This window comes from Tenrec ecaudatus, chromosome 16 (genome assembly GCF_050624435.1).
Source record: "Tenrec ecaudatus isolate mTenEca1 chromosome 16, mTenEca1.hap1, whole genome shotgun sequence".
Taxonomy (NCBI): Eukaryota; Metazoa; Chordata; class Mammalia; order Afrosoricida; family Tenrecidae; genus Tenrec; species Tenrec ecaudatus.
In genome coordinates, this window is record NC_134545.1 from 51,036,919 (window position 1) to 51,063,212 (window position 26,294).

At 45.3% G+C, this 26,294-nt stretch overlaps 1 protein-coding gene and 1 non-coding gene across 2 annotated transcripts in view; both read right to left on the reverse strand.

Moving 5' to 3' along the window:
• Window positions 1-26,294, reverse strand: part of MACROH2A2 (macroH2A.2 histone) — a 59,706-nt gene that overhangs the window by 19,765 nt on the left and 13,647 nt on the right. The window contains exon 2 of the mRNA XM_075533981.1: window positions 12,646-12,874. Within this exon, the coding sequence (XP_075390096.1) occupies window positions 12,646-12,817 (172 nt within the window). The 5' untranslated portion in view covers window positions 12,818-12,874. The remainder of the gene's footprint in view (window positions 1-12,645; window positions 12,875-26,294) is intronic.
• Window positions 499-602, reverse strand: LOC142429992 (U6 spliceosomal RNA). The gene has a single exon (XR_012780486.1). It is a non-coding gene; the product is annotated as a U6 spliceosomal RNA (small nuclear RNA).

Here is a 26,294-nt window from a genome sequence, read left to right on the forward strand (position 1 = left end):
AAAATGTGCTGATGCCAGGGCTTAGGTGGAGAGCAAATGTTATGAGAATGATGAGGGCAATGAATTTACAAATGTGCTTTACACAATTGATCTATGTATGGATTGTGATAAGAGTTGTATGAGCCCTTAATAAAATGATTTAAAAAAAGAGTAAACCAAGAACCCACAAATCGGGGAAAGATCTTTAGCAATGACACAATGGACAAGGGACTAATTACTAAAATCTATAGAATTTCACAACATATCAATAAGAAAAACAACTAATCCAATTAGAATATGAGCAAGAGACACGAATAGACAATTCATGAGGGATGACAGGCCCATGGCTAACAAACACAGGGAAATGCTCATCCCTAGCCTTCCCCAAGATTCCAAATGAAACAATTATGCGATAAGTTACTGAATACTCATAATGATAGACAAATTAAAAAAAAATCTTAACAACAAATACTGGCAGGGGCACAGAGAGTTGGAAATTCTTTTTTTTAATGTTTTTTTAAAAATATGGAACGCTTCACGAATTTGCGTGTCATCCTTGCGCAGGGGCCATGCTAATCTCTGTATCGTTCCAATTTTAGTATATGTGCTGCCGAAGCGAGTACGAGTTGGAAATTCTTATACACTCATGACGGGCTTGTAAATAGGTATAGCCATTGGGGAAAGAAATATAGTGCTACTTAAAACAACTGGGAATAGAAATGCCATATGACCCAGCAATACCTTTGCTGTTATATATTCCAAAGAAATAAGAGACAGAGCAGGAACACATGTATGCTCTCCCATGTTCATTACACCACAGTTCACAATAGCAAGAAACTGCAAACAGCTGAAATGCTCATTAGTAGAAGAACGGATAAAGAAACATACACACCATGGAATATTATACATTCCTAAAACATATACACCATGGAATATTATACCTTATACATGGAATGTTATACATTAAACCATGAGACACTTCATGGCATGAATGGACCTGGAAATCATTATGCTGAGCAAAATTAGTCAATTACAAAACATCAAATACTGTATGAATCCACTCCTGAAAGGATAAACACTAAGGCGAAGGGTCCTAACCATGAGGTGGTGCGCCTGCCTAGTGTCCAGGAACCCCTTTATTTGTACCTCTTAAAAACCACTCCGACAGAGGAAGTCTCACTTCAGCGGGGTCAAGTGACAGGGGATGAGGGAGAAGACCAATGAGTTGCTGCCATCTAACATTGTTTTAGGACCACCCCAGAGTAACAGACATTTCTACAAAAGTGATAAAGCAAACCCTACTAGAAATTCAAGTCCACCAGGAAGAAGCACATCAGTCTGTGTGATCCATGGATTGTAAATAATAAAATCCAAAGCTGAAAGAGGGAACGGGATCAGAGCTTAAAGTGTGAGCACCGAGTTTGCAGAAGGCTCTGGATGACAGAAGCACTGAATCCATTTGCAAGTTCCCACACGAGCCTCGACTGAATCCCCTTGATCACAGTTAAGGACGCGAATGGCCTTGGAGTCAGACAACCTGCATTATAAAGTTGATTATGGCAGGTGTAGTTGGGCTAACGAATACTTTATCCTTTTATCTCCCTTGTGACCTATTTTAAAGTTATTTCAGTTTTTAATATTTTCTGCTTTCTTTTTGCCTGAGGTTTTTCTTCTTTGTTTTGTCATTGTTTTTGTTTATTTCTTGTTTGTGTTTTGTCTGATTTTCTGCATATGCAATCTCAAATAGGCAAATCTAGATAGGATTAATAATTACTTAGGGGCAAAGCAGAGAGGCTGTGGGGAAATGGGGAGCTAACAATTAGTATGAGATACGAGCAAATGTTCCGAAATGCAGTGGGGTGATGACGGCACAACACTTCTTCATATGACGCTGAAGCAGTAAGCTATGTAGCTTAGATGCCAGTACAACTATCTCAGCGAGTCTCAGAAAACTGTCCTTCCCTTAGGAAGCTAACGTCAGTATGCCATGTGTTCTCAGAGGGATGATGCAGGCAATATGTGAGGGGAGTGTCTTGGTGGGGGTGTGTGTTCAGGGAGAGGTGCCTGTATAATGACATAAACACGAAGCTCGAAAATTAACGGACTTCTGCAAGAGTCCTTACAATCACTTATATTTCAGATAAAATAGCACATGAAATTGCCATCATTCAGAAAATGCTAATACTAATAATAACCACTTGGCATAAGTATACTATGTTAACTAAGAAAATGTGATTAACAGAACATTAGAATAAAATAAACATTAGAGTTAAATATTTATATCTTTTCCACAACGAAACGTGCTAAGTCATGGCATATTCATTTTTACATCATTATTTTCAGGTTTGAAGCAGTGAACATGGTGTTTTATGCTTAAAAAAAGAAAGAAAGAAAAAGAAATGGGGCACCGCTGTTGCTATCAGATATTCATTTACTCCGAGACCATGTTTTCTGGATCAATTGGGGCAATGGAGTTTGAGAAGTACCAGCATGCTAGTTGGGACAGTGTTGTTAGCGGCCAGCAAGTTGGCCCCTGACTCCTGGTGACTCCACCCACACTGGAATGAAATCCAGGAGGAAGTGTGTGACCTCTGCTGTTTGGGGTTCAGTCAATGCCAACTTTGGGGGTGGCCCCATTCAATTCATGACGTCAGCTTCCACCCACCCGCTCACAGTCTGTAGCTCCAGCTTTGCCATCCCATCACATAGACGGCCTCCCTGGGGTTCCACCGTTGGGGAAACCCAAACTTCTGTCCTACCTACCCCTGCTAGGATTAGCCCCCCTCACCCGCTGCTCCTGTGAGATCTCCTCTGTTTTCCACCTCCTCCCCGTCGCCCGCCACCTCATGCAGCTTTGCGCCTCTTCTCCATGCTGATTGTCATTGTCTGGGTGAAGACTTCCTCCTTCTTGTCCAGGTCATTGTAAATGGGTTCCCGCCCCTAGTTTTTTTTAAAATCACTTTATTAGGGGCTCATACAACTCATCACAATCTATAGGTACATCAACTGTATAAAGCACAGTTGTACATTCGTTAGGCTCATCATTCTCAAAACATGTGCTCTCCACATAAGTCCCTGGCATCAGCTCCTCATTTCCCCCTCCCTCCCCGCTCCTCCCTCCCTCATGAACCCTTGGTAATATATAAATTATTATTTTGTCATATCTTACTCTGTCCGACATCTCCCTTCACCCACTTTTCTGTTGTCCATCCCCCAGGGAGGAGGTTATATGTAGATCCTTGTCATCGGTTCCCCCTCTCTACTCCACCCTCCCGGTATCGCCACTTTCACTAATGGTTCTGAAGGAAGCATCTGTCCTGGATTCCCTGTTTCCAGTTCCTATCTTACCAATGTACATCCTCTGGTCTAGCCAGATTTGTAAGGTAGCACTGGGATCATGATAGTGGAGTGTGCGGGGGTGGGGTGGAAGGAAGCATCTAGGAACTAGAGGAAAGTTGTAATGTTTCATCGTTGCTACAGTGCACCCTGATTGGCTTCTCTCCTCCCCACGACCCTTCCATAAGGGGATGTCTAGTTACCTACAGATGAGCTTTGGGTCCCCATTCTGCACTCCCCCTCATTCAAAATGACATGATTTTTTTTTTGTTCTTTGATGCCTGATACATGATCTCTTTGACACCTTGTGATCACATAGGGTGGTGTGCTTCTTCCATGTGGGCTTTGTTGCTTCTGAGCTAGATGGCTGCTTGTTTACCTTCAAGCCTTTAAGACCCCAGATGCTATATCCTTTGATAGCCAGGCACCATCAGCTTTCTTCACCATATTTGCTTATGCATCCGATGGTCTTCAGGATGGTATCAGGGAGGTGAGCACACAACGATTAGATTTTCTGTTCTTTGATGCCTGATAACTGATCCCTATAGCACCTCATAATCACACAGGCTGGTGTGCTTCTTCCATGTGGGCTTTGTTGTTTCTCAGCTAGATGGCCGCTTGTTTACCTTCTAGCCTTTAAGACCCCAGACGCTATAACTTTTGATAGCCAGGCACCATCAGCTTTCTTCACATTTGCTTATGCACCCGCTTTGTCTTCAGCAGTTGTGTCGGGAGGGTGAGCATCATTGAATGGCAATTTAATAGAAGAAAGTCTTCTTGCATTGAGGGAGTACTTGAGTGGGGTCCCACTAAACCTATAAATATATGCACATAAATCTATTTCCCCATCTTCATATATAAATATATTTACATATGTACATGCCTTTATTTAGACATCTATAAATGCCCTTTGCCTCCTAGCACTTTACTTTATTTCCTTTTACTTTCCTCTTGTCCCATTATCATGCTCAGCCTTCATTTGGGTTACAGTAATTCCTCTCGGTTACATTGCCCTTGATCAATCCCTACCAGGCCTCCTATACCCTCCTCACCATCGATTTGGATCACTTGTTGTTCCTTTGTTCCTGAGTTTATTAACACCAATTCCTTTCCTCCCACCTCCCCACTACCATGTCCCCCTGGAACTGTCGATCCCATTGTTTTCTCCTCCAGATTGTTCATCCAGCCTATCCTATTTGGACAGACCTGCGGAGAGAATAACATGCACAAAAACAAGACAGAGCAAAACCAAGCAACAAAATAAAACAACAACAAAAGCCAATGACCAAAGAACAAAACAGAAAAAAAAAACCCAAAAACACAACATCAACAAAAAAGACAAGCTTGTAGTTAGTTCAAGAACTGTTTGTTGGCCTTTAGGAGTGTTTCCCGGTTGAGTCTGTTGGGGCGCCAAGCCCTGGCCCCAAAGTCTATTTTTGGTATTCCCTGGGGACTTCGTTGCTCTGTTCCCCTTGCTGTTCTGTTGCACTCTCTTAGTGTTTTAGTCTTGGTGTGGTGGAATCAGTTTGGGTGCAATTCCCATACTGTGTCTCCAGTGTTGTCCCCTGTAGGACTATGAGTCAATGAGGTATGTCGTGTCTCATAGGGCCCCTGCCCCTAGTTTTGTCCTCCCTCAGATCTATGCCAATGATGCCACAACTGCTCCAAAGAAAGCTCTGGACAAATTGGAAAAAGCTGTCCCTTCCTCACTTGACTTCTCTGATTTTCTTAGAACAAGACAGCCTTTACTACCATCTGCTGGACATTTTCATAATAAAAGCATTCTATTCTTGGTAACCCAACCCATTGCCACCGAGTTGATTCTGATTCATATGCGTCTACAAGGCAGAGTAGAAAGTTCCCTAGGGTTTCTAAGGCCACAAATCTGTACTGGAGCAGAAAGTGGTCTTTTCTCCGCAGAGAGGCTGGTGGGGTTGAATAGCTGACCTGACAGTTAGCAGCCTGATGCTTAACCAAGTATGCCAGCAGGGCTCTTGCTGAAAAAAACATTGTACTGAATATGCTATGGAAAGGACACTGTTGTGTAACATTTAGGTTTCTGACTCATTTTGAATTAGCTTTTTTTTATATGGAGTCATATATGGGTCCTGTTTCATTGTTCTGCACATAGATATCCAATTGCACCAGCATCATTTGTTAGAGAGATTATCTTTTCTCCCTTTAATGAGTTTTGGCCCTTTGTGTTTCCCTATATGGGATCTTTTCTTTCCATATAAAGTTGGTGGCCTGTTTTCCCCTCTATTTAGAGAAAGGATGAAATCTGAATTGGCATTGAATTATATCTGTAGGTCACTTTGGGTAGTACTGACATGTTCACAATGCTTAGACTTCCTATCCATGAGCATGGTGTATTCCTGCAAGTCTCCTTTGGCTCCTTCAGTAGTGTTTGGAGTTTCCATTGTGGAACTCTCTTCCACTGGCTACTATAAGTAGTATTCTTTTCCTGACTTACTTCTCAGAGTTCTCTTTGTTAGTGTAGAGGAATCTGATGGATTTTTCTATGTTGATCTTGCACCATGTCATTTGCTGAATCCTTTTATTAGTTGCAATAGTTTTCTTATTGAGTCTCTGGGATTTTCTATGTATACTATCTTATTTTACTACTTCACTGCTTTGGATGCCTTTTAATTCTTTTTCTTTACTGCTGTGCCTAGGATTTCTAATACATTATTGAAAAGGAGTGGTGATAAAAGGCATCTTTGCCTGGTTTCCAGAAACAAAGTGAAATGCTTTTTTTTCTCATTCCACTGAAAATAATGGCCCTTGGTTTTGTGTATGTGTACTAAGTTATTTTGAGGAATTTCCCTTCTAGTCCTAATAGGTGGAGTTTAAAACAAAACAAAAAGGAATGGGGCTGGATATTTCCAATGCCTGTATTGATTTATACAATTATGTAGTTACTTTGCTTTAATTATGTGGTAGATTACATTCATTGCTTTTCTAATATTGAGCAAGCCTTGCATACCTGATATGAATCCAACTTGGTCATGATGTAGTATGTTTTGGATATGATGTTGGACTCTATTAGCTAGGTATTTGTTGAGAATTTTTGCATCAATATCTGTGAGGGATATTGGCCAATAATTTTCTTTTTCAGTGGCGTCTCTTCCTGGCTCTGGTATCAGGATTATGCTTACCTCAGAGAATTAATTTGTAAGCATTTCATCTTTTTTAAGCTCTGGAATAGTTTGAGTTGAATTAGTGTCAGCCTTTATCTGAGTATTTGGTAGAATTTGCCACTGAAGGCACCTGGACCTTGACTTTTTTGGGAGGAGGGGGAGGTTTAAATGACTTGTTCTACTTGTTGTTTTGTGATAGGTCTGTTATGTGTTACTTTAGGTAGACAGTGTGTTTCTAAAATATGTTCATTTTCCCCTAGGTTTTCAAATTGGTTGGCATACAGACCTTCATAATATTCTGTTAATATCCTTTTTATTTTTGTTGGTTCTGTTGGGCCACCAACCATTCATTTCTTATTCATGTAACTTGCATATTTTCCTTTGTTATATCTGCCAGTGCTTTGTCAATTTTATTAGTTCTTTCAAAAAACTGACTTCTGTTCTTGTTAATTCTTTCTGCTCCATTTATTTCTAATATTTCCTTTCTTCGGCCGACTGAGCTTGTTTTGCTTCTCTTTTTCTAATTGTTGGAAATGGTGGCTTATGGTGTTGATTTGCGTTCTTTCCCCTTTTTTGTATGTGAATGTGTATTGTTATATTTAGTATATTTTATTTTCATTTGATTCATAAATTTTAAAGTTTCATTTTCTATTACTCCCTAGGTTTAAAGCAGGATATTACTTTTCTTCCACTTCCATGTATTTTGTTTTATTTTCCTTATGCTCCCTGATATCGATATTCTAATTCCAGGGCATTGTGATCTTAGAAGATGCTTTGTACGATCTGGATGTTTGAAACCTTATTGAAGGTTTCAAACCTTATATGGTTTGTCATTGAGAATGTTCCTTGTACACTGGGAAAAGAATGTAGATTGCGTTGTTGTTGGGTCAAACCAAACAAACTAAAATACTGCATTGCCATCTAGTCAGTGGTGACATAGTGACCCTATATGACAGATCAGATTTGCTCCTTTGGATTTCCAAGGCTGAAAAATCTTTAAGGGTGCTGAAATCCTCATTTTCCTCCCTCAGAGAAGCCAGTGAGGTCAAACTGCTGACCTTGTGGTTAGCAGCCTTTGTTCGGCTGGGTTGACTAGAGAAACAAATCCAAAGATGCTCATATGTGTGTAATAGAGAGCTTTATATCAAAGAGCATTTGTATATTGAGAAAACATCTCAGCCCAGTCCAGATCAAGTCCATAAGTCTGATAGTAGCCCATATGTCTGATACTAGTCCATAAATTCCCCTTCAGACTCACGCCGCATATGCAATATTGCTGAATGCAGGAAGATCATGGGCTGGTGGGTGAAAAGTCTTGTGGATCCAATGGTGGTAGAAGCATCTCAGGGCTGGCGCGTGTCTCCATGTGGCTCTTCCAGCTGTTTCAATAGGTCTCAGCAAGCCTCCATGTGGCTTGGAGGAAGATGAAGGCAGAGAAAGAGGAAGTTCTCAGAATCCTTATGAGAAGGCCATGCCCACAAGGAGGCATCATCAGGCTGATTTGATTGACAGGATAGACTCCACCCCTACACTTATCAAGTTGACATGAAATTGTATAACTACCACACAACCCAACTAGTAAAGACTATATTACCAGTGCTCCTACATGGTTGGATCAAATATTTTGTATATTTCTATGAGGATAAGTTGGTTAATTTAGAACACCAACATGTTAGTGTTGTTTAGAACTTCTGCATTTTGCTGAGTTTCTTTCTAGTTAACCTGCCCTGCATCTAAAGTGTCATATGAAAGTCTCCTACTATTATTATGGAGTTATCTATTCCTCTTTTAACTCTTTGTTAAAGCTTAATTTTTTGGCTCTTTCCCTGGGTGTATAGAACTTTATTGACTTTTTGTCCTAGAATGCCCTTTCTTGTCTCATGCAGGCATTTGCCATAAAATCAATTTTACCATAAATTAATATCACCACTCTTGGTATTTATTGGCTAGTATTTGCTTGATTTGTGTTTTCCTATCCTTTGACTTTTAGTTTATTTTTATTTTGTGCCTAACTCGTATTGCTTGTTGGCAGCATATTGACGGGCCATGTTTCTTTATCCATTCTTCTGATCTCTCTCTCTCTTGATTGGTGTAATTAATCCATTTGTATTCTGTGTAATTATTCATAGATAATTGCTACTGTCCTTTTGCTGTGTTTTGAGAGAGGACCTTTTAGAGACCACAGACTTGGATCTGAGAGGAAAAGAAAAATGATCCAAGGAAACCCCCCATCCCTGGCTGCTTTCCAGTGCACTGCTGGGATTTGGGGAAGATAAGAGCCGATTGCTGCAATTTAACCCTTGTTATGAGGGTCAGACAAGAAGGGCTGTGCAGATAATACTGTGTGACAGAGCCGGGGTCTTCAGAGGCTGACGTCCCCACAGGAGGGCATCCTGGTGTGCTGTTGTTCCCGATGCCCCTGCCCTCTTGGGACCTGAAGGAGGTACCTTCTCCTCTTGGACTAGAGCCTGCATTGGGGTTTGGATCCACCGGCACCCACTTCCCCAGAGAGATCCATATCTCAGTGTCTCCAGCCTCTTTCTCTGCCTTAGCGGTCAGAAGAACCTTCTTCTTCTTTTTTAAAGAAAGCTTTAAAAATGACTAAAATACAGCACATAGAATAACATTATGTTAGGTGAAGGAACGAATATGGCTCAAAGACACATATTGTAAGATTCTATATGGAATATCTGGAATTGGTAAATCCATAGATACAGAGAGTAGAGTCATTATTGCTAGGAGGGAGAAAGGAATGGTGAATGATTGCTAAGAGACCCAGAGTTTCTTTTTGGGATGATGAAAATATTCTGGAATTAGATAGTGGTGATGGTTGCACAACCCACTGAATATTCAATGGTTAACTGTATTTCAATAAATAAAAAACCCAATTAAGTTGAAATCTATTTTTCAAGATATTAAAAATATCTGGTACATAATAATGCATATTCTTCTTTATTAACACATTAAATAATAACACCCCAAGTATTGAAGATATTACTTGTGGTTCGTTGCTCACATTCAAAAGGAAAGAGAGATTAACTGTGAGGGAATGTTAGTGAAATAAAGACGTACTTTTCTCATCCATGTTCATGGACCTCGTTGGGGCTGAGGATCTCAGGCTAAGAAACTGCTCAGGCTGACGCCTCAAGTAGCTCCACCCTCCTCCCTCTTCCCTGGCTCCTACTCCATCAGCCACCATCCTTTCTTCCTCTCTTTTGAGCCAACTCCTCCCCTTCCCCCAATCTGGAGTCCATACTTCCCACCCCTCAGCTCACTGCATTTTGGGCGTGACCACCCATATATTGCTCACCCATGACCTTGCAGGTGGCTAAGCCTTGGGTTCCTGTCTGGTTTTGATCCTTGTGACCTTGCAGGAGCACCTGCCTTTGCTAATACACCCTGTTCCATCTTCTGGATGTGCATTCACCTGCTTTCCTCCCTGAAATGTTCGCTATTCTTTTCAGCCACCTGTGCCACCGCTTCCCTTTTTACTTGGCCATAAACTAGAACACGGTGGTGCTAGTTGGGGCTTCATCTCTCTGGTGACCTCACTCCCTTCCACGGTCTTACACCCACACCATTAACCCTCAGCTCTCTTGGGCTCCAGCCATACCTAAGAGGTCTCGACTTAACAACAGCAGTTTGTCGTGTTGCACATGGGAAGCCGTCTACGGGGTCCCCCAGACCCATGTGAATTGAAGGGTTGGCACTTGGAACTCACCGGATACTTGGGGGTAGAAGGATGTGGAAGTGTGCTTCTGTAAACATTTACAGGCTTGGAAACTCGGTAGGGCAGCTCTACCGTGTCCCAAAGAGCCTCTGTGAGTCACATTTGACTGGAAGGCAATGGGGACCATGTGACCGAAGGCCACAAAGCACTTTTCAGGCATTACCTTAAGCGTGTCTCACAGAGAGTAGTAAAGCCATGTGTCCACTGGTTCCTAGCTGCGGTGTGGCAGGGCGACAATCTCGCTTGGAGTGTCCAAAAGCCAACATTCCAAACTACTCCACTCTGCTGGATGTCTCACAGATGCCCTAAACTCCACATCCCGTACCTCCTGCACTGTTCCTACTGCCCTACAGGCGCCATCTCCAGTCACCGGCTGCGTTTTCTTCTTCCTCTTAATCAACCCTTACATGCTTCTCCAGTACTCTTGACTCCGAGTCTCATCTTCTGTCCCCTCCCCCCGCTCCCAAGGAGGCCTGGCTTGAAAGAAAGTAGTTAACCCAAATGTGGAAGATTCAGGTCACCTTTGATACCTCTCCCCTTTATCCAACCCATTTGTAAAGGAGTGAAATGTCTTAGTGTGGCTCTTCTGTCCATGTCTCTGTAATCCCCACCTAGTTACTGGGCGGGACTCTGCAAATAAGGTATGCGTAACACGAATAGAGGGGACTGGTCCATTTTAGTTGCCACTCCCCGGCTTAGAAGAATGAGCTGTCTTGGCAGGAAAAGAGAGAAATTCCCAGACCATTTGAGGAGCAGCCACCAGTGTAGCACATTTGAGATCTCCGGTCGCTGGCGGAGGCCAAGACCAGAGGCATCAGTGGGTGAAGCAAGCGGACCCCGAAACCGAACAGCAGAGCAGCACAGTCTGTGTAGACTGTGGGGCAGAGCAGTGGGTTGGCTTCCTGGTCCATGGAGTCAAAGGCCAAGGGCCACTTGACCGAGAGTCTGAGTCCCTGAGAGAGACTTGGCTGCTGGCTGAGGAGAGGTGCTGACGTGGACCAATTCCTGTATCTTTACTGGTTACTAATCCTGGCTTGTGGTCACCTGTTAACTCCCTTACGGAGCCCCTTACTTGTGAGTGTGGTCTGAGTTCTGTGCGGCCGTTGCAACAAATGATTGAATCCAGCAGAGAAGTAGTGCCCTGGGAGGACGGTTGGTGCCACAGGAGGGTAAGGAAGGACGGCGGGTGGAGGGATTACAGACCCCTGCCTCTTGGCAACAGGCAGTCGGGGAAGGTCAGATATGGCCACCCCTCTGTGCCATTTTCTCACCATTTTTGGAGCACAGCTGATTTTGCTTTCGACCCGTCTCCCAAGCTGTCCCTTCTTTCTTATCATCCCCATTACCCACCTGCAGTCCTAATGCCTCCAAATAAACTCACTCACTGCCTTTGAATGAATCCCAGTGCATAACCACCCTATGTAGGGTTTCCAAGAACCTATATAGGAAATCCTTATGAACAGTTAGCCTCATTTTCTCCCTACGAGTGACTGGTGTGTTTGATCTGGGATTAGCAGGGTTGTTTTCTGCTACATCTTCCAGGCCTGACCCAAAGGAGGCTTCATGAATGGTGAAAGTCATTTCAAGGACGACAGGAGGCTTCCACTTTTGGACTTCCCTTCCTTAAACACGACCCAAAGGAGATACTAACAGCCACCCCAAACTTACAAACATGCCGACCCCTTCACCCATCCAAGCCCCCCACCCTCACCCCTCCCTGGCCACTGCCCTGCCTTGGGACAGATTCTGACTTCTAGCAACTCAACCGGACAGAGTGGACTGCTCCACAGGCCTTTCAAGGCTGTCCACCTCTACAGAAGCAGACCGCCACATTGGCTACACAGAGCGACTGGCAGGTTGGAACCCTGACCTTTTTTGGGGTTTACTTAATCACTGTGCCACGAGGGCTCCTTTTACTTATTTGTAGTGGCCATTCAATCCCACCAGTCAGGATTCATTTGATTGGCTGGGCTCTTTGTGTCTCATTAAAATGCAAATACAGCTTGAAGATACAACACCTTCACCAGATTAGTCATTTACACTTTGCCCCAATAATCCTCTCAGTTCTTAAGGGAAGGAAGAGGAGACGATTGGCCATTTATGGAATGCATTCTTTGCCCTGGGCATGTTACGTACATTAGCTCTTTTAGCCAAGGGCATAAGCTTGCTCTGGAAATATCCAAAGGCACAGACAGCTTAAGTTGTTAGCTCAAGGTAACAGAGCCCATAGATTGAGTGAGCCAGCTTTCCAAGACTCCAAGTCTGTTTTCCCAACTCCAGTCTGAGGTGTGGGGATGGAATCTTGAAAGGGCAGGAAAGCACACAGACAAGGCCTGCCCACCCGACCTCCGCCTGCCTGCTATTGCCCAGGGCCCGGAGGGTGATGGATGCTGCCCCAGACTAGGCACGCGAGCGGGATTCTGAGATCATGCCCCACCCACCAAGGTCTGTTTGCGTTACCTGCCAGGTACTCAATGACGGCTGCCATGTAGACGGGGGCCCCCACGCTGATCCGGTACTTGAACGTCCCTTTCTTCAGGTAGCGCATCAGCCTCCCCACGGGGAAGATGACGCCCGCCCTGGATGAACGGGACAGCTTGGACATTTTCTTCTTCCCACTCCGGCCCGACATCTTGCCTTCGTTTGCCTCTCAGCTTCCTGACACTGTGATCTCCTGGCACTCAGGATGCTACAAGGGAGAAAGAAGGCAGGGTTTAGGGTGGCTGATTGACAATGGCTGAAGTGGCCCCAGGGCATATGACTGACCACCAGGTGGAGGCAGCGGAAGACCTGCCCGACACTGACACTTTGCAGGGCAATTGCAGGACCGCCTGTGTCCTCCCACCTCCCTCAAGCCAGCTGACCCCAGAGGAGAGGCAAAAGGAAACTGGCTCAGCTGAGAGTGGCCATGCCTCCTATGACAGGCTGAAGAGTGGTCCCCAGGGATGCCCAGGAACTTGTAAATGGCATCTCACATCGCCAGAGAGACTTTGCAAATGTGATTCAATCGAGGATTTTACTTTGACTAATGTGGGTGGGTCCAAGTGATCCCCTCACCATTCCTCTCAGAGGGAGGCTGGAGATCAGAGTCTGAGATGTGATGCAGCAGTGCAGGGAGAGGCCATGAGCCAATGCGTGCAGCCAGCCTCTGGAGGCGGCAAAAGGCAAGGGAAGGAACACTACTTGGAAGGCCCCAGCTCTGCCGACATACTTTATTTTAGCTCAGGGCAACCTATTTCTGACGTCGGACCTCCGGAACTGCGGAAGAATATAGTTGTGTTGTGTATTGTCAATATGCTTGCGGTGATGTGGCACAGAAGCAAAGTGAAAGTGAACAGAGTTGCCTTTTGGTCCTGAATGGCTTCTGTCGATTTTAATACACAGTGCCTGCTTACTATGACTATACTTGCTATGGAGGGTGTGAGGCCCTGATGGCTTAGTGGGTGATGGATAGGGCTGGTAGCTACAAAGTCAGCATTTCAAACTCATCAGCCTTGTTGTGGGACAAAGACGAGCCTACTCACTCCTGTAAAGATGTACAGCCTCACAAACCCCAAGGAGGCTGAGCAGGAGTTGGCATCTACTCCACGACAGTGGGTGCCAAGCAGTGAAAGTGTTAGCTTGCTAACCGAGAAGTTGGAAGTTTGAGTCCACCCAGGAGCCCCTCAGAAGAAAGGTCTGATGATCTACTTACAAGAACTAAGCCATTGAAAACCTTACCAAGCACAGTTCTGTTCTGACGTCACATGGTCACCCATGAGTTGGAATCCGCTCAACAGCACCTAGTTTAAAACTACACCCAGGATGAATGACGTGAACCTGGACATGAATTACACATGCCGCATTCATTAATCGCTCCCCATATACATGACTGCGATAGCTCAAACCAAGCTCAATGCCACAGAGTCGATGCACACTCAGAGTGACCTTGTAGGATGGGGTAGAAATACCCCGCTATGGATTGCCAAGACTGTAACATTGTACGGCAGTAGAAAGCCCCATCGTTTCCCCAAGGAGCCACTGGTGGTTTTGAATTGCCAATCTTGTGACTCACAGCCCAACACGCAACACACCACCACCTGGGCTCCATCCATTATTGTGATAGCTTGGTGGCTTGTCCATTTGGCCGGGTCCGGATTCTCAGTGACTGGGCAGGTAAGGCCTCAAAACGTGACCTAACACAGTGTAATCACCTCTATAGTGGGATCTGCTAGGGGAGGCCATCAGTTGTAAAAAGATTAGAGCAGTGGTTCTCCACTTCATGCCGCGGCCCTTTAACACACTTCCTCATGTTGTGGTGACGCCCAACCTTAAAATTATTTTTGTTGCTACTTCATAACTGAAATTTTGCTACCGTCATGAATTGTCATCCTGATAGGCAGGATGTATTTTCATTGTTACAAATTGAACATAATCAAAGCGTAGTGATTCATCACAAACATTATGTGATTATAGATTGTGTAATTATAGATTTCTAATTACAAATAAATGAAATTTTGTCTTGAAGCATGGTCTTTACACCGGGGACTCATACATGGGTGTATCTGCATGTGGGTGGACCTGCCTGGAGATGGATAGAAGATTGGTGTCTTGGTTCCTAAGACCACTGGGAATATGTGTTTTCTGAGGTTCTTAGGCGACCTCTGTGAAAGGGTCGTTCAACCCCCAAAGGGGTCACAACCCACAGGTTGAGAACCGCTGGATTAGAGCGAGGTGCAGCACCCTTAGTCAAATCCCGATGCAGTGAATTGAAAGGCGGTTTCTTCTAGTGGGTGGGCTGCTTCCAATGAAAGTGGATGCTGTGGGAAAACTTGCTTGCCATTTGTTGGGTCTCTATTAGGCATCTGGCTCACTGTCCTATACTTCATTAGATTTGAGACAATAGCCTTCCATACTGCCTGCTGATCCCAGGAGTGGTCCGTGACCTGCCATCTGGCCTTTTGCTCTTAAATTCATTTGGCACTGCAGCCACAAGCCTGACTTGCTGACCTTAGATTCATTTTCTTCTGTAGCCATCAGCCTGTCGTCTTCCTACCAAGGTGGGGTCATCAGCTCCTGAAGCTATGCAAACCATGAGAAGTCTGCAGCTAACACCTGGCCCACACACTTAGAAACTGCCCAGATTTGGACTTGCCTGCTTCTACAACTGTGCTAGCCAGTCTCTTTATTTACAGTTTATTTATTAATTAAAACAAACGTTTTATTAGGGGCTCATACAACTCATCACAATCCATACATACATCGTGTAAAGTACATCTGTACATTCATTGCCCTCATCATTTTCAAAGCATCTGCTCTCCACTTAAGCCCTTGGCATCAGGTCCCCTTTCCCCGCCCTCCTTCTTCTCTCCCTCATGAGCCCTTGATAATTTAGAAATTATTATTTTGTCATATCTTGCCCTATCCGATGTCTCCCTTCACCCACTTTTCAGTTGTCCGTCCCCCAGGGAGCAGGTCACATGTAGATCCTTGTAATCAGTTCCCTCTTTCCAACCCACTCTCCCTCTACCCTCCCAGTGTCGCCACTCACACCTTGGTCCTGAAGGTATCATCCGCCCTGGATTCCCTGTGCCTCCAGCTCCTATCTGCACCAGTGTACATCCTCTGCCCTATCCAGACTTGCAAGGTAGAATTCGGATCATGGTAGTTGGTGTGGGGGGCAGGGGGAGGAAGCATTTAGGAACTGGAGTAAAGCTGTATTCTCCATCGGTGCTACATCGCACCCTGACTGACTCATCTCCTCCCCTAGACCCTTCTGCGAGGGGATCTCCAGCAGCCGACAAATGGGCTTTGGGTCTCCACTTTGCACTTCCCCCTTCATTCACTATGGTAAGATTTTTTTTTTGTTCTGATGCCTTATACCTGATGCCTTTGACACTTCGTGATCGCACAGGCTGGTGTGGTGCTTCTTCCATGTGGGCTTTGTTGCTTCTGAGTTAGATGGCTGCCTGTTTACCTTCAAGCCTTTAAGACCCCAGATGCTATACCTTTTGATAGCGGGGCACCATCAGCTTCCTTCATCACATTTGCTTATGCACCCGTTTGTCCTCAGTGATCATATCATGGAGGTGTGCACCCAATGATATGATTTTCTGTTCTTTGATGCCTGATAATTGATCTCTTTGGAACCTCGTGACCACACAGGCTGGTGTGTTCTTCCATGTGGACTTTGTTGCTTCTGAGCTAGATGGCCGCTTGTTTACCTTCAAGCCTTTAAAACCCCAGACGCTATATCTTTTGATAGCCGAGCACCATCAGCTTTCTTTACCATATTTGCTTATTCACCCACTTTGTCTTCTGCGGTTGTGTCGGGAGTGTGGGCATCATAGAATGCCAATTTATATACATATACACATATATACACACATATACTTATATATACATATATATACTTATATATAAACATATATATACACATATATACACATATACTTATATATATACATATATACACATATACTTCACTGGTTTTTCTTCTCTAGAGAATCCAGTATAAGACTATTTAAATGCTATACAAAGGTAATCAAAAGTATTCCTGTTAGAATTTAGTTCATTCATGCCTGGGTTTACTCCAAAGAAACTGTGTCTGCAATGTCTGCAGACAATTTCTCTCATTAATTCACTTGTCTTCTTAAGGCACCCTGGTGATATAGTTATAAGTTGGGCTGCTAACCATAAAGTCAGCAGTTCTAAACCACCACTTGCTCCTCAGGAGAAACATGAGGCTTTCTACTCCCATAGGAGTTGCAATCTCAGAGGCTCATAGGGGCAGTTCTATCCTTTCCTATGTTTGCTATGGGCCGGCGCCAACTTGATAGAAGTGAGTCAGTTTCATTAGGGTGACTTCAAAAAATGGTCCAGACATAACAGTGGCTTGCTTCCAACGGGGTATGCTTGGCCACTTAAATTCAAGGTAGAAGTAATAATAATTTATAAATTATCAAAGGTTCGTAAGGGAGAGAGGCAGAGGGGGGAAAATGAGGAACTGATACCAAGGGTTCAAGTAGAAAGAAAATGTTTTGAAAATGATGATGGCAACAAATGTCCCAATGTGCTTGACACAATGGATGCATGTATGTATTGTGATAAGAGCTGTAGGATCCCCCAATAAAATGATTTTTAAAAAAGAAGAAAATGATGAAGGCAACGGATATACAAATATGCTTGATGCAATTGATGTATGGATTATTATAAGAGCTGTAACAGCCCCCAATAAAATGATCTTTAAAAACCAAATTCAAGGTAGAGAGGCAGCTCAGAAGGCTTGGTGACTGTTTATTCCAAAGGGATAATATTAATAAATTTTCAGGAAAAAAAGTTTGAATTTGAGAATTGCATCGGTGAGAAATAGTTAAGTTGTGCCAAGGAACTTTTCCCATCGGGACAATGCATCTGCAAGGCCTTTGAGGATTTTGTTGGGAAACCATGGTCAGGGTTCTCTGTCCACCTGAGAGCCCTGATCTAGCAGCCCCTTCAGAGTTCATTTTGTTCCACACATTCAAAGGACACAATTGGAAGCACTCAAGGATGACAAGATTGTTGTTTGGCTGTGGTGGAAATGGAAGCGTGCAGCTGTCTTTGGGGAAAGGACGACGGAGATGGAAACATCGCCTTCAGAAGTGTCTAGACCTGGGGGGAGGATATGCCCAGAAACAGTAGCTTCACATTTTAATAGTTTTGACTGTAGCATTATGTTTGACTTACTTTAATTTGTATTTACTGCTCTCTTATTTCTTGATCTAGTTAATTTTCTTCTCAAGTTCATTTTATTTTTGACATAGAAGTTTTATTGACATATAATTCACTTATCACACAGTCCAATGGTTCCACTACATTAAAAGGAGTTGTGCAATATCCACCACATCAATTCTAGAACCTTTTTTTTTCATTCTTGTATCTCCATTGTGATCAGCTCCCTAACATCCTGTGCTACACTCCTAGGAAACTATTAATCTATAGTGATTTTTATCTATAGAGTTACCATATATACTCATGTATAAGCCATGTTTTTCAGCACATTTTTAATGCTGTTTTTGTGATAAAATTAGGTGCCTTGGCTGATATTTGGGTCAGTTTATACTCAAGTATATACGATACCTATCCTGGATTACATGGGAAGAGATGCATACCCCAAACAAACGAACAAACCAAGAAAATCCCAACAACAGCAAAGCAAAATACAGAAAAACCTCCAAAAAGAAAGCAATACCAGAAACTGGAACAAATGAAAACTGGGTCAGTACGGAAATAAATGATATTAGACCGTAACCTAAACATCCTGAATTAATTCACCTTTTGAAGCCCTTTGTCTGAGGCCAAGGCTGGTCACACCCCTGATCAACGGTCTGATGCAGTTCAAGGAGCTTACTCACTGTGAGGAGTTTGCAAGTGGATTTTGGGCTCTCTCTGTTAGCCATCGTCTGCAAGCTCTCATAGCATCCTCTGATCTGATCTTGGATTTTATTACTTACAATCATTGGATCACACAGGCTGATGTGCTTCTTCCCCGTGGGTTTAGCCAACACCTCATTTAGACGGCTGCTTGTTTTAAGACAAGCCTTTAAGACTCGGATGCTCCCTCTGATTTCTTGACCACGCTTTGCTGCAGCACTCATGTATCTTCAGGGCCCTTTCACGGGAGCTGACGTCCTTAAGTGCGACTGCTCTCTTAATCAATATTTGTTTGATGACCCAAAGAAGGAGGCATTTGTCAACATTAAGTATAAGTAAAACTGAGCACAGAGCCTGGCAAGATTGTCGTTTTACAGGGAGGCACAGGGATAAGGTTAGCTTTAACCAGCTGTAATGGTGAATTTTGTGCCATCATGGCAGCCCTGAGAAGAATGTGTGGAGCTCAGCCTGTCAATCAGGTTGCAGCTTGCTGACCTTTGGAAATGTGACCCAGATAAATGGCTTGCTGGAGACCAGCCCCTCTCTCTTTCTCCCTGGTGGTTGGACCAGCATGCTACCTGAGCTAGCAGCCCTGCCTCACCCCGTGTGCTGTGCTACCCATGGGAAGAGCCAACCGGTGGACCATGGTGGACTGTGTCCTGTGCTGTTCCATGCTGTGGCGTCACCCCCACCTTGCCTTGTCTGATGCCTGAGGGCCAATACCACTCATCTAGCCACCACTCTAAAGGCCACTACACCTCCGCATCACTACCCCGTGAGGCTGTGACCTGCTACACTGGGACCTGCTTTGCTCTGCTGCTCTGCTGGCCTCTGCTATACCTCATTACTTCATCTTCCTGCCTGCTTCCTTGGCCGCATCAGTTGGAATGACTTTCAGTATAGTAACTGTCCCACGAAAGTGAGTTGGACTGAGCTCTCTGTACTGCTGTGTGGACTAATTTGCTGTTATGTAACTTTTTGCTATATAAACATATCATATATATGTATATATATAAATATATATATATATATAAAAGTATCCCGTCTTTGCTTCTCTAGAGAAGCACCAACATAACTCAGAGCCCATGTGCACATCTCAAATAGAAGTATTTTCTGAATTACCCAGTAATAGAGCATTCTTAAAGATGGAAGCAGTAAGCAGAAGCAGTTCTGTTGATGATGCTAATTCAGAGGATCCAAATAAAGCAAATTAAAAGCGATGTGTACTCCAAAGAATGAGGAAACTAGGATTTTTTTTGGTGAGAGATTTCAGAATTCGCACACACTAAAATTCAAGATTGTTAAAACCTAGGGATAGCTGGGGGCGGGGTGCATATACAGCATTGGATTATGGTAAACCAAGTGCTTACCGACTAATCTGTAGTGAACAATTCCACATTTTCTAGGTGGTGTGCACCTCTCTCTCTCTCTCCCTCCCAACCTCACATTCCCTGAGAAGGCTGTAGATAAAGTCCTGTGATGTAAGGGCATTATCTTTTGCCCAGCCAGATTACGGCATTGGTGAATAACATTGAACCTACCACAGACTGCCAAAAGAATGAGCAAATCTGTCTCGGTAGAGGAGCTAGGATAGTGAGAGGCCATCTCTTAAACTTTGGACTTGTTACCAGGAGGGATCAGTCCCTGGGGAAGAAAATTGACTTCATTTTCTAGTGCTGCTCTGACAAAAACACCACCAGTGGGTTGTTTCAGCCAGCAGAAAGTTGTTTCAGCCGCTCACACTTGGCTACTGCCGTTGTCAGGTGCTGTTGAGTCCGTTCCAACTCACAGCCGCTCCGTGCGCAGCAGCAGAGCCCCTGGCTGCTCTTCTGCCACTCGGCAGCCATCGTGTCAGCTCCCCTCTCGGAGGGACTCCCTCTTTTTTGCTAATCTACTTGATCAAGCACGAGGTCCTTCTCCTGGGACGAGGCTCTCCTGAAAACACGTCCAACGTGTATGAAAGGCACGTCCACCGTCCTGACTTCTAAGGAGCTTTCTGGCTGTACTTCCCCAAGACAGATTTGTCTGTTCTTCGGACAGTCCTCACTGTATTTACCATTCTGTGGCAGCACTGCAATGCAAACACATCGCTTTCTCTCTCGTCTATTTTATTCATTCCTTGTCCAACTTTCAAGTGCATAAGAATTGTGGACAATGGTACCTGCCGCCAAGGGCAATGGCATTCTCAGTGGCCATAACATCTGGGAAAGGGAACTGAGAAAGTGGAAAATGAATGGAGAGGGTGGAACAGAGTGGCAAAGGGATAAATGGCCAATACAAAGTCAGCGCACAGTGAGGATTCATTTCCTCTTGATGAAAGAATGAATGGAGTTCAGTTTCCTAAAAGCATCTGATTTTTGACTTACAGTGGCCTCAGGTGACAGAGTAGGATCCCCCATATAATTTTCCAGGCTGCAATCTTTACAGCAGCGGGTCACAAGTCCTTCTCTCGTGGAGCTGTTAGATGGAGGCCCAGCCTTTGGTTAGCAGCCAGGCTCAGAGATGGGATTGTCAACTTCTTGGGGCAAGCTTAACTAAACTATTCACACTGCCAGGGGGCTTATAAGAGTATAATCATAAATATTGGTCGAAGAGACATAGGTCAGGACGTGATAAATATTTGGATTAGCTGCTACTGGACAGAACCGTCCCTCTGGAGAAGGTACACACAAAACCATACAATATAGTCCCTGTCCTCCGAGAGTTAGCGTACAGGTCTGCAGGCAGGGTGGTGTTCAGACAGTGGAAGTGGCTCTTGGTGTAGAGTTCAGGATGGGAGTCTCCATAACTAGTGATATGCGCTCCGAAGTCCTCTGGACCTCAGTGCCGTCAATGGTACAACAGAGGCGACTTAGGATCCTGATCCTGCTGGCCTTAAACGGTCTGTTTTTTTTAATTCATTTCCTACTGGTCTGAAAAAGAGGCTTAGTCCCTTTAAGAAGTCAGTTCTAAAGAGTTAAGATTCTTTGCACATTCATAAAGACACAGACTTCACTAATCCAATTATGTGTACCCCCCCCACCCCCCATTACTGGTAAGTGGAGGCTGTTGGGGATTAGTAACTCTGGTTGCCAAGGAAACCACCTGGCAAGCCTATCCCAGGATGGATGTGCCCTGTGGATCCAGTGTGTGCTAGATGGCTGTAATCCCCTGCCAACACACCAGGCACAGAAGCCAGAAGGGAGGCACCTCCACCAGACATCACTTTCTCTCCAGCAGTCGCATCTCAGGTGCGCCTGACCCGAGTCGTGATGTTTTCATTGTGTCACATGCCTGTGAAAGTTGGACACTGAAGAAGGAAGACCCCAGAAGAATCGATGTGCTCTGGTGCTGGAGACGAGTGCTGGAAGCACCAGGGACTGCTAAAAGGACACCCACATCTGTTTTGGAAGAAGTAGGGCCCAAGTGCTCCTTAGAGGCAAGGATGGCAAGACTTCATCTTCCATACTTTGCACATGTTGTCAGGGGAGACCAGCCCTTGGAAAAGGGCATGGTGCCAGGTAGAGGGACAGTGAAAAAGAAGAAAGTGCTTGACAAGACGGACTGCCTGGCTTTTTAAACTCAGCACAGGGGCCCGGAAAACAGGATCTCTAGGCACAAAAAAATGCTCAGCCCCGTGAAAGCACCTAGTGACCGTCGGTCTCAGGCTGAAGCTCAGGCACAGGTGTATTCCCTAACTTCATCTAAGGCCCTGACCCAGAGGAACATCTGGAAGAAAAGTTTGGTCACAAGTGCCATAGGTGGGGTGGGCCTTACACTTTGAACTTTTGTACCATCTTTAGCTCGTCTCTCCACTTGATCCCATCTTTTGCTCCCCCTCATAATTACAGGGTATATTAGGGAAGGTAATAGGTTACAATTCAGAATCGGAACTCCTCAGGATACAGTTCTTTGGTCAAGACAGCTTCCCAGCTGTGCCTTCAGGCATGCCTCTCTCAGGATCTCAGCTTCTCTTGCCATGACAGTTCCTTGGACACTGCCCTGCTTGGGCAATGTTACAAGGTTTTTTAGTTCTGCCAATAAGTGCCCCAAAGGCACTCCACTCCACCTTAAGTTAGCCTCAGCCCAAAGTGCTCAGCTCTCGCTCTGTGGGTCTGAAAACCTAGCCCCACTGCTAACGTGTCTGGAGCACCCCACTCTGAAAGTGTGCCTCCTGAAAGGAGCCACTCAACTTTCTTGCTCCATGAGGGCTGGGGAACCCCCGATCTGTCTCAGGCCCTTGGCGTTCCTGCTTTGGCTGGGCCATGTCTCTCGTCACAGCTCTCTGTCTTCTAGATCGAGGTTCAGAACGTAGCAACCTAGGAGTCCAAAGGACACGCTTCTCTCTCCTGCTGCTGCTTTCTATTTTCTTTTAATTAATCATTCTACTGGCAGCTCTTACAGATGTTAGAACATTCCATAATTCAATTAGATCCAGCATAATTGCACAGTTGCTACCATAATCAGTTTCCAAACATTTTCTTTCCGCTGGAACTCTTTGATTTCAGCTCTCCCGTGTCCCCTAGTGACATCCCCGCTATTTTAGCTGTATGCGTGTTTTAGGCACCCATTCCTTAGTCTCTTGTTTTTCTCTTTCTGCTGACCCCAATTTTTTAGGACAGTGTGCACCGCCTCTTGCTAATATTGGGAGCATGTCTAGGTGACGTTCTTCTGCAGTGAGTCATTCATTGTTGTTGTCGTCAGGTGCCATCGAATCAGTTCCGACCCACAGCGACCCTGTGCACAACAGGACGAAGCAGTGCCGAGCCCTGTGCCACCCTCACAGTTGTTCCTACGCTGAGCCCATTGTTGCAGCCACTGCAACAATGACCTTCTCGGGCGGCCCCCAGACCCTGTAAGGAAGAGTCAGAGCACATCTGGGAGCTGCTAGCGGAGTAAGGAGGAGGCTGCTGGGACCTGACACGCTACACCTTTGTAACTCCATTAAAACAAAAAACAAACTGACTGCCATTGAGTCAATGCCGACCCATAGTGACCATATAGGACAGAGTAGAATCACCCTGTGGGTTTCCAAGATTTAAACCCTTTCCGGGAGTAGAAAGCCCCATTTTTCTATTGAGGAGCAGCTGTTGGTTTGAACCGCTGACCTTGCGGATTGCAGACCAACCTGAAACCACTAACAATCCACAGATGGAAGGGAATGCTGTGCTTCCCCAGCCCACTCAGGACCCCGTTACTGCAGAGGATGCATGGAGCACACGAGGCATAAGCCTGAGGGCAGAAGTAGGCAGTGGCTCTGACCAGGGTCATACTAGAAGTGAAAGCTAAATGTAGAACGGAGTTCAAATCCATATACAAGACCAGACTGACTGCTCTGGGAGACTGGCGGAACATCTTTCCAACTTAGAATCGAAGCCGTGGAGACCACCTTACAGCCCAACAGTAGGAAGGTCCGTTAGTGAACATTTGGGAACCCTGGAGGCGCTGGGGTTATGCGTTGGACTGTGATCTGCAAGGTAGGCAGTTAGAAACCCCCAGTCCCTCCTTGGGAGAGAGGCGGGGCGTTCGTTGCCCGTAAACCGTTATCATCTCAGAAACCCACTGAGGTGGCCACTATGAGTCGGCACCAACTCCAGGCAATGAGAGTGAATTAAAACAAATTTTTATCAGTGAACCTTAGCAAATGTTGAAATAAATTGTCGAAATTTGTTTTCTAAACGTTTGCCTGAAACCACAGTAAAAAGAAGAAATGCATAAAGGCCCAGGCTTTGACACCCCCCCCCCCCGCCCTCCCTGGAAGCCTGCACTTTATGTGCACAGCACGGGGAGAAATACGCTCTTTGCCGTTAGCTGCCGGGGAGTCAGCTCGGGCTCGCCAGGAGCCCATGTGTCCACATGACTGCCAGTGGCTAATCTGGGGGAAGTTGATCACCAGGCCTTTCTTCGGAGGGGCCTCCGGACGGACTCAAACTCCCGGGCTTTCCATCAGCAGCTAGCAGCTTCCCTCTATTCCCAGGCCAACTCTGTGCCCGAGTCTACTCAGCCTTGAAGCGTAAGGAGTTAAAAACACGGCCAGGTTTTAACCTGTGCCCTATGGATTTGAGTCCACTCATCTAAAGAGCAAAGAACCATTACAGCTAGATTTCCGGTAATTAGGCTAATCCTTAATCTTCATGTTTATTGGCCTTCTGCACTGAAATAAATGTGCTCTTATTAGGCAATGCCTAATTAGAATACCCACTTATGTGGGTAAAAGAAGCCTGCGAGGATGAAGTTCTTTGAGCGAGTTTACATACTTCACAAGGCCACCTGGTTGCACAATGGTTAGGGACTTGGCTGCAATGGAGGTTGGCAGTTCAAACCCATGCAGTGGCTCTGTGGGAGAAAAAGCTGTTGTTCCCCTTTGGTAGCGATCACCACCAAGAACACCCTGTGGAGCTGCTCTCTTCTCTCACCTGGGCTTGCTATGAGACGGGCTTGCTGGCATCCAACAATGCACACCTTGCAGGTCTGCCCTGCAGGCTGCTGAACTGTGCTCCGATGACCCCCAGCCTCCACAAGGTGGAGGTGTGCGGTCCCTTAAGATGAAGTAGGAACCAGATGCAACCCAAGTCTGCAGCCTACCTGACCTTTCATATCAGACAGACCGAGCTATCCAGCGTGGCAACACTTCCAAAGTGAATCTGGGAGCTTTAAGGATGCGAATGGTGGGGAAGTGGGGTCCTGGTAGCAAAGTGGTGTAAGTGCTCAGCTGCTAACAGATAGCTTTGAACCCTCAGCCTCTCCGCAGAAGACAGATGTGCATCTGCTTTAGTCAGAGCAACAGCCCCACCCGGAGTCCCTGTGAGGGCAGTGCCAGTTGGTCCTGTGGATTGGCTATGAGTCACAACCAACTTGACTGCATTGATTTTTTGTTTTATTTTAAGGGGGTTTAAAGGCGGGGGACAAGAAAACAAAACACGGAACTCAGGGGTGTGGAGGGCAGAACGCAGTGTTCCCTTTCGGTCCTGGGAGCACAGCAGTTTGAAGACCATCACGGCTTTGTGGCGTGGGATGTGGGCATATTCAGACCCTCTGTCTTCACACTTTATTTCCACAGAAGGATTTTCTGCCCATAAAGACACCCACGAGTTAGATTCTATAGATAACACAAGAGTAAATATTAAATTGCACTATTGACTCCGACATGGGTAATAAACTCAGCCCAGACTATTCAAATAGCTACTGTACTTCATTGGTTTTACGATGTTCTCCTTTTCAACATTCCAGTCTCTAGAAACCAGTATGCCTCTTGCAGCCCATGCCATCACAGATCAGGTGAGAGGCGGTATTTGTGGAGCAATTGTCACTGGACAAGACACAAAGTCAGATGTTGCAGACTGTACCTAGGGGAGAGGAGGAGGCCCGATGGCCTGTCCTCAAATGTTTTCCCAGTGAAGTTGCAGGTAGATCATCATGACGTTCCAAGGAGATGCTAAGGCTTTGGGTCCCAAAGGGTGTATTGAGACGCTGGAGCACAAGAGCCACCTCACAGGAGCACCGCAGCACCACCTAACCTTTCCAGGGAATGCGAATCACCCGCCCCTGAGTTCACTCTCGCTGCAGCCTTTGCGGACTCAGAGGAGCCCCATGCAAAAGAGTGCAAGAGGTTATTCGTGGCGATCCTCTTCTTCACAGATGCAGGGCTTTCTCCTGTGGGCCGCTGGCCGGACTTGAATTCCCACCCTCTGGGAAGGCGCCCTGGCGGTGTAGTAGTGAGCGTGGGGCTGCAAACTGCA